The sequence below is a fragment of the Enoplosus armatus genome, chromosome 20 (assembly GCF_043641665.1).
Source record: "Enoplosus armatus isolate fEnoArm2 chromosome 20, fEnoArm2.hap1, whole genome shotgun sequence".
Classification (NCBI taxonomy): domain Eukaryota; kingdom Metazoa; phylum Chordata; class Actinopteri; order Centrarchiformes; family Enoplosidae; genus Enoplosus; species Enoplosus armatus.
Window position 1 is genome coordinate 10,476,912 of NC_092199.1, and position 21,443 is coordinate 10,498,354.

The 21,443-nt window shown below is 40.1% G+C and overlaps 2 protein-coding genes across 2 annotated transcripts; one reads left to right on the plus strand and one right to left on the minus strand.

Moving 5' to 3' along the window:
- Positions 1-1,987: 1,987 nt before the first annotated feature.
- Positions 1,988-14,507, minus strand: LOC139303021 (alpha-tectorin-like). The gene is made up of 24 exons (XM_070926707.1): positions 14,471-14,507; positions 14,301-14,324; positions 13,666-13,781; positions 13,013-13,291; positions 12,840-12,935; positions 12,565-12,730; positions 11,496-11,896; positions 10,826-11,402; positions 10,153-10,736; positions 9,379-9,931; positions 8,689-9,287; positions 8,089-8,246; positions 7,303-7,703; positions 6,931-7,127; positions 6,242-6,637; positions 5,853-6,136; positions 5,493-5,770; positions 5,228-5,347; positions 4,448-4,632; positions 4,185-4,345; positions 3,528-3,779; positions 3,288-3,447; positions 3,088-3,190; positions 1,988-3,002 (listed from the first exon to the last, which is right to left on the minus strand). Exons 1-24 carry the CDS (start codon positions 14,499-14,501, stop codon positions 2,911-2,913), a joined length of 6,213 nt encoding a protein of 2,070 aa, XP_070782808.1. The 5' UTR covers positions 14,502-14,507; the 3' UTR covers positions 1,988-2,910.
- Positions 14,508-18,643: 4,136 nt separating this feature from the next.
- On the plus strand, positions 18,644-19,866 carry LOC139303454 (neurexophilin-1-like). The gene is made up of 2 exons (XM_070927280.1): positions 18,644-18,703; positions 19,126-19,866. The coding sequence occupies exons 1-2, from the start codon at positions 18,644-18,646 to the stop codon at positions 19,864-19,866; spliced, it is 801 nt and encodes a 266-aa protein (XP_070783381.1).
- Positions 19,867-21,443: the final 1,577 nt, after the last annotated feature.

Below are 21,443 nucleotides of genomic sequence, written 5' to 3' on the forward strand. Positions count from 1 at the left end.
GTCGGCTAAAATCTGATCCTTTCTTTGCTGAACTCTACTGTGTTTTGTCCACCTCAACCTGCTATTTAGAAGGCTACAGCTGTAATTTAAATGTGAAACTTATCTAATCAACATTTAGGTTAAAATAAGTATCGAATTGGACCAATATTAAATCGGATTGGGGCCAAAAAAACTTTAGGACATCCTTTTGATTTATTTAGGCATGCAAAATTGTCACCTTTCGGCAATATTTGTCATTTTTAATCCAAAATAGGTCACCTACATAACCACTTTGCGCGACTATTTATTACCTTGAATGTTATATAGTTTATTTAATGTTTTAATGATCATGGTCTTATTGTTTTATGGTTGTCTTTCTTGTACTAGCTTTACCTTTTACGGTAAGATACTGAAGTATTTTTGTCAGATGTTTGATGTGGGTGTGGGTAGTTATGGGGTAGTTAAATTTACCTTGACATGACCTAGATTACCAACTACAAACAGGTCTTTATCATGCAGGAAGAAAATACGCAAGCCGACAAGAGTAGATAAATTTTATAGCTTTCCCAGTAGCCTACTATCAAAAGCCAAGCCTTGTCTTGTTCTCAAAGACACCACTTAAACTATTTCCTGAAAGATTTGAAGAAAATAGTTATACTCAATATTAGCCCATGAAAAATAACAAATAAATTAAATTAAAAAATAACAAACTGAATGGTGCAGAGATGGTTCACAATCAGGGAACACTAAAAGTATGTTATTCAGCTAACCTTGGTTTTAGAATGATTTGGTTCAGACATTTTAACAGATGTTGGGAATAAGATGTGGAGTTAGGAGATGAGGGGGACAATGTAGGAACCTATACTGTAGGTATTTTTTAACCAACGAGTACCAATTCTGTCATTACGGGGTACAGTATGACCATTACTGAGCAACAAAGCTGGAAGTTTGGGGGAAGATGGGGTCCTATATAGCATTTTATTTTATAAATCAGCTGGGATTCATTTCAAAATGATCATATACTACCTACATACACTCAAGGGGTAGAGATGATAACAAGATGAGGATAGGCAAACTTCATGGTTCCAGAATAACTACGGGGTACATTGTACTTACAGGGGACTTCAGGAGCCTGAGGTGGTACAGGTTTATGTGGATTGACACATGGTGCTGTTCCTTGTTGTTATGGAGTACAATAAGTACTTTTTTATGATGTGGCAGTTGTAGAAGATGATCAATTTTATGTCCTGTCCTAGTGTAACTGACAAGAACATCAAAGGACACAAACACTACAGCCATTGAAAAACTTCATTGAGATTGCACAATATCAAAATTCAAACTTGATATGAGGAGCTATGGGTTTTTTCTCTTTGTCTCTTCTAAAGGTAAAATAACAGATACAACTTGCATCCAAAACTTAGCAGACCTAATGCCAAAACCACAGGCAATAGCAAAAACATATCTACAAAGTCTTTTAACAACAGCTCTATGGAAGAATCATGCTCATATTAGAATGGGTACCCGGTAGTTAAAAATACTTTGTGTAAGTTCTCTTTAAATTCCTCCCAAACGCAAGATTGTTGTACAGTAATGGTTATACTCTGCCCAGTAATAACAAAATATCCAGTAGTTAAAAAATACCAACAGTTTAAATTATTTCCTATATTGTTACCCCCTTATTCCCTGACTCCACACGTTGTCAGTATGTACTATAGTGACACACCTTCAGCACAAAAAAAATGACACTGTAAATTGATGAGAATTATGCTGAATGTTGTGGCCGCAGTCTAAAGTGTTAAAGCAGAACATCAATGTAAATCAATGAACCAAGGCTATTTCATACAATATGTCTGTTGTGAACTATCTGCCCAAACAGGCCTCTTAAGAATTGTAGTCAATTTTGAAAATACAGTAGTTGCTTAAATGGTTGAAGGGATGTGGATATAGCCAGACAGTGTACTTTTAAGCACTGATAAAAGGAAACGGATGTGGGACAGTATTGCAGGCTACCAAGTTATTTATTGCATTACAATAAACTGATTACTTTCTGTTTGGCCTTCAAAGTGATATGACTTTCATGTGTTGCTGTATATCTCTGCTGGTTGTGTTTGTGTGTGAGGGAGAGTTCGAGGATCGTGTCTGTTAGATCGTGGCTGAATTTTCTCAACTTCTCCCACTCCTTTCTTATCTAAAGAGTTTAACTGTATGTGGCAGTTCGTGTCATAAGCCACAATTTGATTAATGTTGTGGTTGCAATCACAAAACTCTCTACTATGTACAATAGAAAAAGGTTAATCCTTATCCACTTTAATGTGCGGGCTGGATTGTGCTTCTTTACACAAGTTCCTAGGGATCCATAGAGATCCATACTCCATACATAAAAATACTTTATTTATAATTGTAACCTTCATTATACAATTACTTCTTACATGATTTAATGATAAGAATCACCACAAAGAAACTAAGGACATAATCGAACACATGATAAATGACAAACATCATACACTGATTTGCTGAGGATTCTTATTTCACACAAAAGACAAAAGACTTCATTTATCATTTTCATCTTCGTTATTAATGATTATCACTAATGAAATATTGATTTAGGCCTAATGCTATACAAATCAATGCAAAGGCCCCGAGGATACAACTGATAAATATTATACTAAATACAAAAAGGTAAGCAGACATAATTTCAAAACAGAGCCAAATGTGTATTTGATCTTATGATGCCCTCTAATGTTGTAAAGAAAAACTACCACAACTTTAGACAAGAGCAGGAGCAATTCACAGAATGTATTTCCAAATATTGTGTAACATCTGTAACCTTTTCTGTACAGTGACTGAGCTACAGGTGATTGATTAATATGTTGTGGTGGAATATGTATATATTCATCTATTTACTGCCTGTGTGGCCTATCTTTGATCTCTTTAGGTCAGAGTTGTGGCAGTCAGCAAACTGACTAGTAGGGTCACTATGGAGGTCAACTGGCCTGAAGCGCTGCTCATTTTCATCATTTTGTCTGTAAGAGAAGAACCGAAGTGTTCATGAAATGTATTGATCGAACTCAAAAGCACAAACGTTCTGAAAGCATAAGAGAGCTTTACCTCTGCTATCTGGCGTCAGGACTAGTGGTCCTAGAGAGATATCTGCAGTGTCATGGTAGGATACGTCCCTCACAACTCGCCTGTGGTAACCCGGGTAGCAGTGCTGCAGAAAAACAACATTACAGACTCCTGCTGATGCACCTGTTGATAATCTATCTAAACTCACTACAAACATACACACAAACACAGTAAGTACTTACAGCTGAGCAGTTGTTGTGTCTCAGAAGACACAGGTGGACCTGGCAGTGCAGGTAGAGGGATGAAAAGTTGGTAAAGGTGAACATCCTGAAGGAGAATCGGGCCACAGTGGAGATGCCGTTCTGAACCAGCTCTACTGTATCATCTGCTGGACTAGGACACCTAGAAGAAAGTTGTAGAAGTTACTGTGTTATCAGGCGGACTGTAAATTAAGACAAGGTGAAGTTGCAATAGCTCTTTACTTTGCACTAATGAGATCCCAGCGGACAGGGTAGCTGGCGAGGTTGACCGGCGTGGCCCAACAGGAGTCCAGGATGGTGGAGATCTGCTGTTCATCAACTCCTTCTGTCCGCACCTCCACATACAACCTCTGGTCAATTTCCATTTCTATGTTCCTGTTACTGGTCAGAGAGAAGCGGAAGCCAGCGTCCTCGTAGGGGATCATTCTCATATGATACTGTCCGAGGCCAGATGGAAGCTTCTTCCTCACAATGCTAGAAAAATCAACACATAATGTGACACCAAGTTTTTTGGTAACTTTCAAGCTCAAGGGTTGCTCATTAATATATATTTAGTTAAACAGCCGTGGATACAATTTACATAAAATGTGGACAAAGTCTTGCTGGGTATCTTTGACACAGTCACATTTCACCTACAGAACAGGGACATACTCCCCTGGATTTCTTTTTGTATTGTTGGTTTAAATGGTAGGTTTAGTAGTGAAAGTGCATGTAGCACTGTTTAATATACTGTTGTTGGAATACGTAAATATTGAAACTACTACTATTACATACACTGTGACATATCACTATAGACAGATGTTTACTATAAATTTGATTTAGTTAGCAAGATCTAAGTTGAGTAATCGATCAAATAAAACATGCAGACGAGATTGTCACCTCTCTACAGGGTTGATGCCCACAGACATAGACAGGGCCTGGGCCAGAGGGTATTCACAGCAGAAACGCAGATGAATGTTCCTCTGGCGGCTGATTAGACCTTCATGAGGGTCCACGTCGCCCTGGATGGTGTTCTCATAGATGAAGTGGGTTCCGTTGCTCTTAGAATTGAAATGACAAAATGGTTTAAGTTGATTATAGTTGTAATGCATCTAAAATCTTAATCAGTCTGCGTCAATAACACTATAGTCTACGGACTGTACCCTGAGAACTGTCCCACACAGCTGGTCATCATTGTCAAAGTGGAACACCAGTCGTCCGTCCTGGAGAGTCCCATTGCAGGAGTCTTCCCGGAGGTGGAGGACGCTAGAGTGGAAGCCAGCTTCAAACAGCTGGCAGCGCGACAGGGACATGGTGCCTGAACTGCTGACACAAGTGATGGACGAGTCTATGACAGAGAGATAGAAATAAAAAATGATGATGATGTTGTTTTTGTATAGCTAATCTCATGATTTGTCAATGTCTTAATATTAAGAGTGGATCAATTTACTACTGTATATGTCATTTGCAAGGTATTGCTCGTACTGACAAACCTACAGAGAATAGAGTTGTGAAGTGGGATGTTAGGAGTTGTAATTAAATTAGACCTTTATGTTTTTTATGTACACAGGCCTTGTACCTTTGACATTTGATCAAAGAACTAGATCTTTTCTAATGCAGTTGTTAACCGTTTGCTCCACTGTCACCAAACAAATAGGCAACTGTTTGCTAACATGCTAACGTTTACCCTATCAGCTTTATAAGGTAATAATATGTCAGTGTTGTGTTTATAAATTGTTGAGCTGCCCCCAAGTGGTTGGAAATGGAGCTAAAGTTGAAAAGTTAGAGAATATTGAAGCTAAGCAAAAACCTGAATGGACCCTATTGTTCTGCACTAAAAATGCCATCGTACTCAAGCAATGTCTACTACTCATCTTACACATAACCATTGTCACTTCAGTGATCTAAGAAACAAAGCAGTGTTTAAAGGGAGCTGAGCTCACTGTAGCTTTCATTGTTGGGCCGATGGTGGTGCTCATCACAGAAGCAGCCGTAAACACCGTCCTTCTCACCACACCACTCAGACTCTGTGCAGTCCAGCTGCTCACAAGGGTCTGACTCAGCTATGGAAATAGTGTGGAAAGAATGAGATGAGGAGCTATGAAACTGAAACAAAACAAGTAACAGTAAGACAAATGGCAAGCTCCATTAACCTCAGCATTTATCTCCTCATTCATTATCTTAGCTGTCCATTAGCCCCAAACATACCACATTGCAAAGCTGTGCGCCACTCAGGGATGTCCAACCCCAAAACAGAGCAGGTTCTTTCATAGGCTGAGACTGCAGAACACAGCATGCCATTGGCTGGAGTGTAGAGGCAGAGATCGTAGACACAGGAACTGAAAAATGGCTGGGGGTCAGAGTGCAGATGACAGGCCCTGAATGGACCACTAGTGTTGGTGATGACACTACAGAGCTCAGAGTATTCCTCCATAAAGAGACAGTCGTTCAATCCATCACCACTCACATCATCTGTGGATCCACATCTAGAAAACACACATTATGCTGCCATTACTATCTGCTGCAGTATCCATAAAATTATCCACACTGCTTTTTACAACAACTCACCCTGGTTGGCTTGTGGGCGCCTTCCAGCTGTGTCCAAAGTGATTATCATTTTGTGCCAATGTTCCATTGGGCAAGACTTTGTCATCTGCAGGGTCACTGTTGAAGTTTCCACACATCCCAGTGACTCTGTTTTCACGGTTTTCTCCGATTCTCACCAGTAAGGTCCTCTGGCCGTCAAACTGGACTTTCAAGTCAATGGCATCGACCACTATGTAGCTTCCCTGTCTTACTACCTGAGCTAAGGTTCCTGCAGTGGTGGGAAGAGACACCTCACTTCCATTTACCTAGTAGGATGAGAGACGGACAAGAGGTGGGGAGGCTTGATGTTAGCTATGCTGACACCAGACAGATATAGAAAGTTATATAAAGTAAAGTAATAATGGGTTTACCTTTACTCGTCTGTTGGGTCCAATCCTGATGTATGCACTCTCTGGTTGATTTGAGAGGTATATATCCACTGCTGACACAAATGACACACGGTTGTTGCCACGGTGATTATTGGTGGCTACTACCTGAAACTGGGTTTCATTGGTGCCGTGCCTCACACTCTCAGTTATGATGTAAGAGCATGTGCCCTGGAAATGAGCCAGTGCTCCGTCAAAGGTGATGTAGTGTGGGTCCCCCCACACAGTGCAAGTAGACATTGCATCAAAACAGCCCAGCTGGCCATTTCTGATGGTGCACTCTTGTGCAGGAGTGCAGGCTGCAGCAGAACAGCGCAGGTCATTGGGAGCATGGCACTTACATCTCTGAGAGCATCCTTCTGTCCAGAAGGACTCACCAGCCTGCAGCATGGGAGAAAAAGAGACACACACCACAAAAGCCAAACCAATTAATAGACCTTTTTCACAGCAGCCATCATTCAGGTCCTTCATATACCGGTGAGACAATGAAATACAATCCATGAGGTACACTTTGTTTAATAGATCCATGAGTTTGAAGATTTATCAGATGCCAAAATACTGCATGAAATACTGTGAGTAAGGATTTTACTGCTCTGGAAACGTATCATGACGGCTATCCTTTTATGTCACATAGTAACTCTAGATTATTTAGTATTTGCTGGGATGTGACTTACATCATAGTAGAACCCATCATACTGGCAGCCACAGCTTTCCACAGGGACGCACCTTGTCCCACTCCTGAGGAAGCCCTCGTCACAGAAACATCCCTCCGAGCAAACCTGCTCACAGGTGGCATCAATGCTGCTGGCACAGGTGTGACCACAGTCTGTGCCACACAGCTCATAATGGCTGTTAGCTGGACAGTCAAGTCCTTAAAAAGTGAGGAAACAAATGAGAAATTCCAGGTGGTTAAAAAACGAATGACTTCAGTCAATTAACTAAATCTGTAGCTGTAGTAGGTCAAGGGACTTTTTTAAAGCACCTCTTTGGTTGTTTCTTACGCTGTTTGTATAGTAGATAAACAACACATCGACTGGTTGACTTACTGCAGGTGGTGTTCTGTCTCCAAGGGTAGATCCGAACATTAGCAGACTGACAGGCACTGACATATGCCTGGATGGCCCTGCACAGAAGGTCTTGGCCTCGATTTCCCGACACACAAACATCAAACACACAGTCATTGAAATATGGCGCTGGGTCCACCTGCTCATGGCAGAAGCTGAAGGGGCCGTCGACTGCCTGAATCACCTCACATTGGGCTCGAGCAGGTAGCTCATTGGTGCATTGTGGGCAGGAAGAACCACACCCGTCACTACAGGTGTAGTTGCCTGCCACTTTCCAAGCTGTCCCAAACTCATGTGGAGTGGTGACCATCATTCCAGATGGGGTACGCAGCTCATCATTTGGATTTCCATTGAAGTTTCCACAAAGTCCACATATTTGTCCACTGTGTTGATGACAATAATTAGAGCACAGGTCAGTGCTCAGATGATCCATCAGTCAATCAAACCTTATTTGCATAGCACTTTTCGTACAGGTTAGCGCAATTTAAAGTGATTTGCAGATGACTGACAAGCTGATAATAAGACAGTACAAATGTAAATAGTAAAACAATTTGGGAGTAATGCACTGGAGAAATAAAAATCAAAATACATAAAAACTAAAAAATAGATAAAAGGCAATAAATAACAGATAAAAGGACATGAATTAAAAAAACATGAATACAATCAAATGAATAATAAAATAAAATAAATAATGGCCATAAAACATTCAAGCCAAGCTAAATAGAACATCAAATCACTTAAATGTGAGTTGCGATGAATGGCAGATACCTGTAATTTGAAGGCACGGAGATAGACATTGTACTCCGTCCATCATACGTGACACTCAGGCCAAAATCAGCACTGACAGATATGCGAGATCCACTTGCATAAACAGACACACGACCTCCATTCAGGAGAATAGGTAAGTTTTTAGTTATTCCATTTACCTACACCATTGGAAAAACAAAATTGGAAAACAAGACACTTTTATTTGTACTATTACTTGACCAAAACTACTTTTTGCAAGTGATACCAATATTGATGTGACTATAAGAGCTTAATCGTAATGTGACAGCGATATACTGGCTGCAGACACATTTTTAACAAGGGTCCCTTAAATAAAAAACAAGATTTGTGACCCAGATATCTACAGAGTGGGACATTTCACTATTGAAAAATAAATATATCAGTACTGTCTGGTGAACAAACTATGTAATGGAATTTCTGTTTCCTAACTACTGCAGATATATCTTACAGTACATGTAATAAGATATTAGAGGCTTGGCTGATTTGGTTGGGCTTTTTTCCCCACTATCTGGGGCTTTACAAAATTATTTATTTTCTTAAGATGAAGAATATCACTTATGTTTCAGGAATGGTCCAACTCACCTCTACCATACCGCTACTGTCACCTGACATATGCACTCGATAGCCCCACACATTCACAAAAACTTCAGCTGTGATTGAAACTGGCAGCCCGTTCCACGGCTCATTCTTTGCTTCCACTGAAAATTGGTGAAGTCCATCAGTGGCATTACAAAGGGTTGCCAAAACATAACGACAAGTTCCCTGGAAGTCATAGGCCTTGCCATCAAACGTGAGGTAGTGAGGGTCTCCAGAGGCAGAGCAGGTGCCATGAGGGTTGGGATGGCAGCCAAACTCACCCCCCACCACACGGCAGGACTCCTGGGGACCACAGGAGGTGGGGGTACAGTGGACTGCCCCAGTATTGCCATTACAGCTACACAAGCTCTGACATTCCTCACCATCCCAGAACTGTTCGCCTCCTTGACGATAGCGTCTTTGGTGATAGCATCCACAGTTTGTTGGTGGCACACACTGGTTGCCATTGAGGACAAAACCATCATCACACTGGCAACCCTCCTGGCAAACAGTGTCACAGGCGAAAGGGAAAGAGAGGCTGGGGCATGCGGAAGGACAAGTAGTTCCACAGAGTTGATAATGGCTGTTTAGAGGGCAGTTTTGCTCTAGAGACAAACAAACAGATGAATTCAAAAAGGACATTATCTATCTTTATACCATAACCAAACATAATCCAACAAGATGCAAAGTGCTTACCACAGCCAGTTGCATTCCTCCAGGATCCTAGGGCAACGCCCTTCTGTTGACACATTAGTGCATAATCTCGTAGGACCTCACATAGCGCTGACGCTGGATCTCTAGAGGCTCCAATGATGTCCACACATACATCCACATGCTGCTGTGGGTCCATCATGGCCCAACACTGGGCAAACGGCCCATGCGGTGAGCTAAGAACGCCACAGTACTCACTAGCATTGTAGTTTGTTGTAGAATTATGATTTACACTTTCCACACAGTGTGCAGCAAGAGAGCCATCTCGCCAACTGTCGCCAAAGTCCTGAGAGCTGTTGACAAGGATGCCATTGGGTGTGCGGAACTCGTCATGGGGGTGACCATTGTAATTACCACAGAGTCCACCTAGTGAGCCATTGTAGATACCAGGTGCCGTGACACGCACAAAGTGTGGCCAGACTGTCTGCACAGTTACACCAAAGGAGGTGCGAACGATGATACTGTGAACGCTGTTGTGGTAGATGCGGATTCGGTTGGACGCTGAGCTGAATGGTAGTCTGATCCGCTGACCATCAACCTAAAAAGCCATTTTAACAGCAAGGGTCAGATTTTTTGGGTGACCAAATTTTCAGTTTTCATCAAAAACCTTTCAGAACCTTTTTGTATGTTGTTTAAAACAAGATTGGAATATGCAAGACAGAAATAATTTGAATCTTTAGTAAAGCATTTCTCTGGTGTCAACACTCATTTTGTCACATTTGTCTTCATCAATTCTTCAAATATATTTTAGTCACTCACCTGTACTCTGCTGCTGCTTGCCATCTCAATGGACACGTGTGTTCCCTCTGCCTCAAACTTTAGCAACCGGGCAAAAGCATGTTGGCCTCTGGGAACTTTTTCTGCTGTCACCATAAAGTGCGGGTGACTGGACAACCCCATCACTTTGGCAAGGGTCAATCGACATGCCCCAGGATACTGGTATGTCAGTCCATCAAATGTATGATATGACCCCGGGCCCCTTGTCCAGCATGTTCCATAGCTGTTAGGTCTGCATCCTCTTTCTCCCTCCTCCACACCGCATGATTCAAGTGGGCCACAACCATGGAAGCGACAAGTCATGGAGCCATAACTGCAGCTACAACGTCTCCCACAGTCCTCGTCTAGTATTACAGTTTCTCCAGAGCGGTAGTAGCGACCCTCAAAGCTGCAGCCACACTCAGCATGAGGGACACAGACCCCGGCACTAAGGATGTAGCCTGAGTTGCAGATGCAGCTCTCCTGGGCAGGGAGCGGGCAGTTGTGGGTAGAATTGGGATTGACACAGGTAGCTGGGCATCCTGTGCCTTGGGATTCAAAGTGGCTGTTGGCTGGGCAGGGGATTTCTAAACAAAAAAATAACAATATTCTTGACAACATGGACATTTTACCCAAAGGATTATTTGAAAAAATGTTGAAAGACTGACAGACATACCACAGAAGCCTTGCCTCCTCCAGCTTGGCAGTTGTATACCAAGTTGTTGACACTGACTTGCATACACATTTAGAGCTTGGCACAGAATGGGCTGGTACCCTCTTCCTACACACAGATCATACACACAGCTCTCCACAAAGGACTGTGGGGGAAGTCGTTGATGACAAGCAGCAAAAGGTCCAGAACTGTTCTGGAGGATACCACAATGTGCATTATTGCTGTAAAAAGCTGTCTGAGCCTCAGTGCAAGCAGCACAGTCCAGACCTCCACACTGCGCCTCACAACCAGGCTCATCGTCCCCTGATGCTTGCCAGCCGTTGGCAAAAACCACATCAGAGCTCACAACCTCGCCTTGGCGGGTTCGAAAATCATCTCCAGGGTGATTGTTGAAGTTTCCACACAGGCCACACGTTGCATTTTGGTAAGCATAAGGCACACTGATCCTGACATAATGATTTGTGTCATAAGATACCTCCAAGCCAAAGTCAGTACTGATGATCACAGAAAAACCTGACTCATAAACCTGGACGGTGCCGTTGCTAAGGGAGATTGGAGTTGCTGCAAAGTTTCCATTAACCTGTAAGCACACCAGTAAGCAAAGACATAGTTGTAAAAATATGAACTAAATAAAAATATTACAATAAGTGGAGACTTAGTCCTTATTGCTAACCTTAGCCTCACCACGACGTCCCTTGACAAGCTCAATGGTTTCATTATGGACATACACTTTGACTAGTCGCGTCCAGGAAACATGAGTGCTGCCCCGATGCTCATTTTTGCCCTCGACTCTGTAGTAGGGCAGCCCACGACCACATTGCTCAGAGAGAACGTAAGTGCAGGTGCCCTGGAAGTGAAACACTGTGCCATCGAAGGTGTAGTAATGTGGATCACCACTTATGGTGCAGGTCCGTCTATGCACTGTTTGGCAGGAGAACTGAAAGGCAGTAGGCCGGCAGATTTGGGAAAAGGAGCAGGGTTGGTTGTGACACTGTAGGCCTGCTGAGGTGCAGGTGCACCTCTGTGCACAGGTACTGTCGCTCCAGAATGAGTCACCCAGCTGCACGGGTTCACCTTTGAAGAAAATAAAAATAGAAGTTTGTTGAAAGGAATTGACTACAGCCTGCAAAAACTATTACCATTTAAACCATTTGACTTTTGCTTTGGGGGGCATTTTTGCCTCTAGTTTTTTTAACAGTAGAGTTGGGACAAGAAATGAGGCTATAGAGAAGAGGATGACATGTAAGAAAGGTCCCCAGCTGCCTTCAACCTGGTTGTTGCATGGTCATGGTCAGTGTCTTAACCATGGAGGACACCAAGATGCCCTGGCCATTTGACTTTTGAGAACTAGCAATACAAATCACAAATTATATAAAATTAAAATACTTAAATTGCAACTTGGAACGTCTGTACTTTGTCAATTGACCATTATGTGAATTTTGATTCAAGGGAGTAAAAACTAAATTGTGGTCACTATTGATGGTAGCAATATCCCGTGTCGCGAAAGTGACAATTCCTGATATGATTCTCCAGATCAATCAGTGGTCTGCAGTAGTCTTTTAGTATCGGCTCAGCTCGCTTGGAACCTTGACCGAGGTGATACCAATAAAAGGTACTATCCACAACTTTTGCCAAAGGAAAACCAAAACAAACGGTTCCAACGAGTTGAATCGATCCCTGCCATGCTGTACCATACAGTGGAAATAAGGCATGAGGTGACCACCCTCTGGTTCTGGTCTTACCATTGAAAGTGCAGCCTCTTGATCCATGGTCTGTCCGGAAGGCCCAGCGACCGGGTACATTGACATTGCTGCTCAGGCGGAAATTTGAGTTACTGCCTGTTGAACTGTTAGAGAATGATCCAGGGATGGTGAAATGGTGAGAAGAACTGACTGTGTCATATCCAGCCTGAAAATACATGTCACATAGATAAAATTAAATTTATGTTTTTGTATTTGTGAATTTCTTTTACTGCATTCAGATTTAAGTAAGCATATACTTTTTAAATGGCTCTAACCTGTACTCTGCGAGATGTTAAGGCTATTATCCCATAGTTAATCAGCACAAATGATCTCTGGCCACCAGAGATCAAGACTGCTTGGAACGTTGTTTGCTGAAAAAAATTGACTTGTGGTTTTTATAGATAATGCACATCATATGTATTTCTCCATTTAGAACAAGATGACTTACTGTTCCTGAATATGGATAGTAGGCCACCTCATACCATGTCGCAACAAAGACCCAGTTGGCATTGAAGTTCAGCCCTGGGAAGTAGTCATTAATGTCATGTGTAGCTTGTCGGAGAACACTGCCGCTGGTGTATTGGTTGTAGTAGATCTGACCATTTCCTCTGTTGTCTAAATCTGTCCAAAATGGAGCGATGACATCTCTGGATCCATGTAGTGGGAACCTTTGAGGTGTGTAACTATGCCATAGCGTTGCAAAGGTCAGGTGTCCATTGTGGTTAACCTGGAAACAAATAAACCAGTTCTTACTAATAAAGAATTAGTTGACATCGACTCCAGTCAGTGACAATTGCAGGTTATCAAATATCAATATATTTATTGCTACAGTATTTTATAACCATTTTACAGATAATATATTGACTACAATTAACTCCAATACTTTAATATCTCAATGCTTCATAAAATATTGAGCTTTTTGCTTTTCTAATTCATTTTATTTATTCCTTTTTGAATACATATTTGAAGTCACAGTTCTTGTGTTGGAAGTGATTTGTTAACCAGTGGATGAAAATTGGATTCCTCCACAAAACATACCAATTTTTAAAAGCCTTCAAAAGATATAAATGTTGTAGTTTTGCTAAAATTATTTTTACATACATGTATCTGATTATACGCCTGTCCGAAATACACAAAAGGTTGTTGTAGGGGAATTTGGGGAGAACTTCCATCGTCTGATCGAGAGCTTGTTGTTCCATTAATTGGGTAGAGGGGTCCTAGAAAGAACAAAATCACAAATCACATTTTAAAAAATCCATATTGGCCTTATTGGTAAATGTTATGTTATGCACAGTTAACATTTCTAGATCACCTCACCTAACCAAAAAATCAATTAATGTTTGATCCTATATTCTAAAATATGCTTGTGTTATTTGTATTTTTGTGGACATACTGACCACTAGAAAAGCACTTTTTCACAGCTGACACTTTGGCTTGTCATAGCAGGAAAAGCACAGATGTAATTGAAAATATTAGAAACGACTGCAGTCCATTTAGGTGAGCCAGTTCCAGAGCCCTGATAATGTGCATGCTGGCTCACTGCCATGGCTTACTGGGACACTATGACAAGTCAAGATGTCGGCCATGAAAAGGGTCTATGTTAAATAGCAATTTATGATAATAATAATAATAATAATCCCGAAGTGATAACTACTTTGAACTTTTTGATTGTATGTTTGGCCTGTTAAAAGTACGTACAAATAGAAAGTAAAGAGGTTAACTAAGCGTCAACTTACCTGAAGGCTGAGGAGTCGCTGTACCTATGAAAACAAATGCATAAATATAATTGGACAAAAATATGAGACTGCTAACATCAATAAACAAAAGTCAGTTAGTAAGTTTATGCAAATGCATCAACTTAATAGTTGAATGTTTAACTTGACATATTATTTAATTCAATACTTACTTATCATCCCCAAAAGCAGCACAGGCAACATGATTTGACTTGCCATTCTCCAAAGACCAAAAATAACACCTGCTGACCAAATATAATGAATAATAAATCCAGATAAAAACAACAACAAAAAAAACAAAAAAACTAAAGAAAAACTAGAAAGCTCTCTGAGAGCATATACCCCTCCAGGGATGCACAGTCCTGTAAATTTAAATGGTTTTAATAGCAAAAGATGTTTAGAGATTTAAACGCATGTTGATCCAGATGAAAGTAAATGAAATGTAAGAGCAATAGTTTCTGAGAGAATGGCACAAATGTTATCTTGCAATGTTAAGAAATCCTTTTAAAAGATCCTGGATCTGCCCCTGAAGCCTAATTTTCAATGATATTTCATTAATATGTTATTATATAACATAACTTATAACTTATATCATGCTAACTGGCGAGCAAACAGGACTGCAAACATCACCTATGTGTCTGAGGTAATAATGGTAATAAAAATAACAGTTTGACAATGTCAAATGAAGAAGTTATTACTATGATTTAATTGCAAATAAGCACCACTTTTTTTAGGGAATATTATCATTATGCAGCACAGCAGTTTGAAAACAATATCTCACTTCTACAAAATAAAAGAATTACCTGTTCATATGTGCTTCTTGTGTTCTTATATCTCTCATCTATGTAAAAATGCAGAGCTGCAACAAGGCTTTATACAGTAAAAGCTGGCACAGTCCCACACATCTGTTGTTTGACCAGTTACGGGCATTCAGATGGATCAAATCAAATTGCTTCCTCATAACAAGTGAACCAAATGTTCCATTGTGTATTAAGAATAATGGAGATTATCAGACAGTGTTCAGCAGAAACAAAAAGGAGATGTAAGGTTCTACCAAAGGCTTTAGTACTTACAGTAAGTGGTTACAACGCTATTTAAGTGTCAAGGTGCTTGTTCCAAAGATGTATTTATTAACATGCTATATCACAAAATAGATAGAAAAGCATGAACGCCATATAAACTAGACTAATCCCCCTTGAAGAAAACTATCCAGTAATTTATCAAATTTAGTAAAATAACAAAACATTAACTTGATTTTTGCAACACTGAATACTTTCCTTTTCAGTGTTAACTGCTGAGAATATATGACCTGATCCATGTTGGAAGTTATTACATCTGCAAAGGAGGTCCTGTTTTAAGTCCCGCGTTTGAGTATTTTTTGAGACATCCTGATAATTCTGGATTACAAAGGAGTTCACATTTTCTCACTTGCCATTTGTGGTGTCTAGATAGTTTTGGTTTCATTATCAGCTGTGACGGTATGTGTGGCTGGTATTGTTTTCATCTTCTGAATACTTTGCCAGGTGTTTAAATGTCTCTCTGTGGACAGATTTTGTCAACGTGACATCTTTGCTGTATCTTTCTGTCTCCTATTTGTGTACATATACACATCTTCCATGTCAATTTAGTCAAGTATTCAGAGTTCAACTATTTCTAGTCTATTTAAAGTATAAGCAACATAGTTTTTTATTCATTAGAAACTTTACTGTCTTTGTTTAGGTGCGGCTTTAACTTAATTCCTAGGTGTGTATCAGTATGACAAGAATGAGACTGTGGCTTACTAGAAAAACAATTCCTGCAGAGAAACAATCTGTTGTGCTTAGATAAATAAAGGCACTTAAAAGAAGAATGTGACACCTGTCTGAAATGCTGAGAAAGATAAATGAGTGGTGCAGGAGTGTGACAATGTGTGACAGATAAAACTAGCATGAGATCTACTGGCAGTGCCAAGGGAGAAGTCATTGTTGCATCTTAATAACGCATTCTCCAATAAAGATTGGATGATGATAAAGACGTCTCTCATCATGGCTTAGTCTTGCAATTATGACTCAGAATTTGTACTTTATCTTAGTCACTTCCCGCATTGAAAATGATTAAGAGCTGTGATCTTATCCATGTTTCATCATTTATTCATAAGGTTAATCTTTTCTTAAACAATATCTTAAACAATAACAATCGATACAGAAATCAAGATGAGGTGTGACAACAACAAAGAAATGCCACAGTAAAGAGTTTCAGGCACAAACTTGTTTTGTTGAATCACGCGATGTAGGCAGATTGCACGCTCAGATTCAAGGCTTCAAATTTTTCATGACCTATTGGTTGGTCACAGCCCAGGCATGCAATACAGTGTAGATTGTTGTTTAACTTATTTCTTTCTGCCTATGTTATGTCCATGCAGAGGAAAATACTCTTCAAGAACAAAGCTATAGTCAGGGCTTTCAGGTTTCTGTGAGATATAGATATTTTTATCAGTTTTAGTTGGAACACACCAGGACTGTTAATCAAAGTGTCTGCTTGTTGTTCAGAGATGCACAGGTTCATTTGGTAAGAGTCAACAGGAGAGAGCAGATCGCTCTTTAACCCCGTCCTGAGCTGAAAGTGACATTTGATGATTGTTTGTAAATCTGGCCCAAGAAATTGAATCCAAGGAGAACAAAGCCTGCAATATGATCTGAGCCTCGAGTAAAGGCAGACTTAGGGGAGGCGGGACGAGGAGGTTTTCCAGGTGCAAGTTAATCCTTGAATCCACCCCCCACCCCCCCAAAAAAACTCTACAGCACGTGAATTAATTAAATTACCTTTACTTTATTCATGTTCATCTTCAACTTAATGAGGCAAGTCGATCAAACACAAAATAATGTTTTAATGTAAATGTGACCTGTGAAGTGCATCACAGTTTTGTTTTGTTTTTTTACTTCTCTCCAATGACGAGAAACAATTCACTCAACTATTGTCTCTGCTTTTTCATGAACTGCAGTTGTGCATGTCGTGTGACAACCCTGTTTAGGAGATTAAGAGCGTGGGAAACAATCATTTACCTGTGACATGCAGAAGTTCTTGCAGCTGTGGAGATCCAACTGTACTCTGTTGTGATAAGTCAAAGCAAAGTGTGTTTTAAGTGTCAGTGACACAAAAATCTAGTAATGTGAATGCAAAGATATGGGATATTTTTAGGTGAGAGCCCATTTGCACACATTTCACACCAAGAGTAATTTAAGATTTTGCTCAAATATAATTTAAAAATGCTTGTAAACACACTTCGATCCAACTATCCAGAATCTCTGAGTAATTATTACTGATGTAACATTTTAAAGGCCCTGAAAAGTTATTTTTTCTCAATCAGTTTCTTACTGTGAGACATGCGGTCTGACATGAACACACAATTCTCTGCCAAATTTAGTACAGTTCTTGGTTTATTTCACATTTCTTTGTTTGTGTTTTTCTCTGTGCTCCTCTCACTGGTTTAAAGTGGGCGGGGCCCTGCTGGAAAAAAATGATGTCATGTTCTTCTGAGGACCGCTCATGCATTCAAAATTTTAATTAAAGTGATGACAGTTGTGGGATTGTTTCCAGGCTACTGTCAATCAAATCAGATTGAACCGCACCCACACTGTCATGATGAAGCAGATTAAATTATTAAAGCACAGTTAAACGTTTCAAACATTAACTTTTATTGTTGCATTAATCATTGAAATTCAATGTTATAAAGGAATGTCAAAATTTTAACCAAGTGTTTAGGGGATTTAATCATAATGTAGATTATAATGGGGCAGTCTCATCATTTTGGGTTTCCATGTCAGCTCAGCCTGCACTTGAAGTGGCCACAAGATGGCAGTATCACATGGTCTTGTATTAGTGTGCCTCCTTAACACCATGAATGAAAATAAATGCTTATTTTAAAAAGTGCTGATTAACTAATGTCATCACCCAGAGCATAATGCAAGATGTTTTTCAGTGACACAGAGAAGGGAAGGTGATATTGTTAACACTACATATCCTTAAAGAAAAAGTGTGTATTTGTGTGTGTGTGTGTGTGTGTGTGTGTGTGTGTCTGTGATTGGGTGGGTGGGTGAGTGAGAGAAAAAGGGGGGAGAGAGAGAGAGAGAGAGAGAGAGAGGGCAGACACAGCAAAACTGAGTGTTAAAAATCTGGAGATCTGAGAAATCGTCCCAGATTGTGTGCTGTGAGCGGAGGCTGCAGAAGGCTTCCTGCTGGTGTAACTGAGTTACTCTCCCAGCGTTTAACGTGGATGTGGCCGTTCAACATGGACTCCCAAAAGTTAACTCGGCCTTGAATGAATTTCAGGTGAGAGTGGATGGATCACGGACAGGAATTTATGCACGATGGAGATGATCGCCAGGCAGTGCTTCGTTTGGATACTTCTGAAAGGAACCTTTTGTTTGGTAAGTAAAGAGAACTTGTTGTGACACTTTTGCAATTATTTTCAGCTACATTTTCCACAAGATTCTAAAATGATTAGTTACTTTGCAGTTTTACATGCCAAAATAGACTATAAGCTAATTAAATGTGATGCATTTTTTGAGTTTTATAACAACAGTATTTGTGTGTAGTTAAATGCTTCTTACAGGCTATTGCATCAGGTACCATTCTTCACAATACGTACTATTGTATTTGGTGCTTAAGGACATTCTTTTGTTAGTATCTACATAAATAAGCAAATCTGAATGCAATGGTTTAACCTAGAATCGATATTTAGGGAATTAGATTAACTGAAGCCCTGAACATCCTTTTTGCTCTATTTTACTTATTAATTTACTTCCAGTTGTACTCAATCTCCAAAATTCTCTCCTGATTTTCTGTCCAGTTGGTTCTTGGGCAGCATCATGGCAACTTCACCTTCAGCAAAAGAGCATCACCTGATCTCAACAGAGACCAAGGCCCGTCTTCACAGAAGAACTGGGCGCCCCAAACCAGGAGTTTGATTCAAAACGCCAAACTACCCATCAGTCCTTTTATTCCTCTTTCAAAGCAGGGACTTCTGGAAATACTTGGAGGAAACCACCAGTCGTACTCCAACCCGTCCTTAAAGATGAAGCTTCGTCCCATCATGAAAGTCCATGGAGCGTCTAAATTCTCCAGGACGTTCAGTTGGGGGGACTTTTACTCAAACATCAAAACTGTCAAACTGAATTTGCTGATAATGGGCAAGATCGTGGACCATGGGAACGGCTCTCTCGGAGTCTACTTCCGCCATAACTCCACAGGTGTGGGCAATGTGTCCATCAGTCTCGTCCCACCAATGAAAGAGGTGGAGTTTGATCTCGAGCGCCAAAGTGTGGTCAACCCCAAAGACTCCAAGACGTTCAACTGCAGGGTGGACTATGAGAAAACTGAACGCAACAAAAAGGTGATGCTGTGCAACTACGACCCGTCCAAGACGTGTGCTCAGGAGCAGACCCAGAGCCACATCACCTGGATGTGCTCCAAACCCTTCCAGGTCATCTGCATCTACGTGTCCTTCTACAGCACAGACTACAGACTGGTTCAAAAAGTCTGCCCAGACTACAGCTACCAGAGTCCAAGAGCCTACCTGCCCACAGGTTAACCGGAGGTCAAGCCAAGGACAATAGTGGAGAACGGTGTTTTAATAAACCCAGTTTGAGCAGCTATGGACTGTTTTGGAACTTTTACTAGAAAAGGGAGAATCTAGAGAATGTTTTTTCCAAGTCTTATAATTTACCAAATTATGTAAAGTAAATGTTTTTAGTGCTACACCTTGCTTGTTGTAGAGTACAAGACTTGTATTAGATTGTTTTTATGAAATGCATATTATTAGGGCTGCAACTTATTTTCATTATCAATTGATGTGACGATTATTTTTGATGATATAAAATGGTGATTAATCATTTGGTTTTATGCTGTGACAGAAAGTTATGGAAAATGCTCATCACAACCTTACAATGTTACTTGTTTTGTCTGACCAACAGTTCAAAGATAATTGGTTCACTGGCTGATAAATAAAAGCAGAGATTTCTTACAAATGAGAGGCTGGAGGTGTTCAGCCATTCCCTCTGTTGACTCAATGATTCTCAAAATATTTGCATATTAACTTTCTGGCGATCAATCAAATAATCAAATAATCCTTTTAGCTCTGCGCATAATTCCTCCCATAAAACTAAACTGAAGCTAGACAAGAGCAAGTTTTGTGTTTTGTTTGTAACACTAAAGATATATCGATATACACCATTTGCAACATTTACATTTAACTTGTACACTTTCCTCATACGTCATCCTTTCTCCCTCATTTATTTCCGAACACTCTTTACTGTATGCTGCCCAATAAAAAACAAATATGAATAAAAAGGTGATGGTTTGATGATCTTTGGAGAAACTGCAATATAAAAAGGGAACAGAATGACTGTGAAAGTCCTTTAAACCACCTGAAGATTCAATAGTCCTGCTTAACAAACAAGCTTTAGAACCAGATTTGTGGGTTTTAGTTGTCTTTAGTACGATCGGTGCTTTATACAAAGCGGAAGGAAGATGTTTATTTAAGTTTAGACCTCATGTAGGCTATAAATGACAAAATGTACAGGTTTAGGCCTAAACAGGTTATTAATATTATACATACATTCTTATTTCAGCTGCTTTTCTGTTTCACCTACTAATCAAAGTGATTGATGATGATGCCCATGTATATCTGATGTTGTTGTTGCCCACGTTTTTGGCTGCTCTCATCTTATAGTGCAGATTTCAGTGCATTAAAAACAGCTGTGCAAGCAAAGTAGTTAATCTGTGACAGCAATTCAAACTCACTCTGGTGAAGGAAGTATTCAGATCCTTTTTCTTAAGTAAAAGTACTAATACCACACTACTCTGACACAAGTAAAAGTATGTAAGTATAATCAGGGAAATTACTTAAAGTATCAAATGTAAAAGTACTCAATGCAGACAAATGTACCCTGTGAGTGTTATACTATTATATATTAGTTCATTTTTAACTACTTTGAATAGGACTGCAACTACTGATCAATTTGTTTGGTTTGTATAAGTTCAGCTCGTTTTGTTCAACCATTAGTACAACATTCAAAGCAGCAAATTTTCAGATTTGAGAAGCTGCAACCGTGAAATGTTTTCACATGAAAAATTACCAAATGACAAATAAAATAGTTGCTAATTCAG

Excerpts from the sequence above, each read along its gene's own strand:
- LOC139303021 (XM_070926707.1), bottom strand. The coding sequence starts at position 14,501 with ATGTTGCCTGTGCTGCTTTTGGGGATGATAA. Across the intron at positions 10,737-10,825 it reads GAGGAGGCAAGGCTTCTGTG|AAATCCCCTGCCCAGCCAAC; the intron begins GTATGTCTGTCA and ends TTTTTTGTTTAG. Across the intron at positions 8,247-8,688 it reads ACAGTAGCGGTATGGTAGAG|GTAAATGGAATAACTAAAAA; the intron begins GTGAGTTGGACC and ends CCAATGGTGTAG.
- LOC139303454 (XM_070927280.1), top strand. The coding sequence starts at position 18,644 with ATGGAGATGATCGCCAGGCAGTGCTTCGTTTGGATACTTCTGAAAGGA. Across the intron at positions 18,704-19,125 it reads TGAAAGGAACCTTTTGTTTG|TTGGTTCTTGGGCAGCATCA; the intron begins GTAAGTAAAGAG and ends TTTTCTGTCCAG.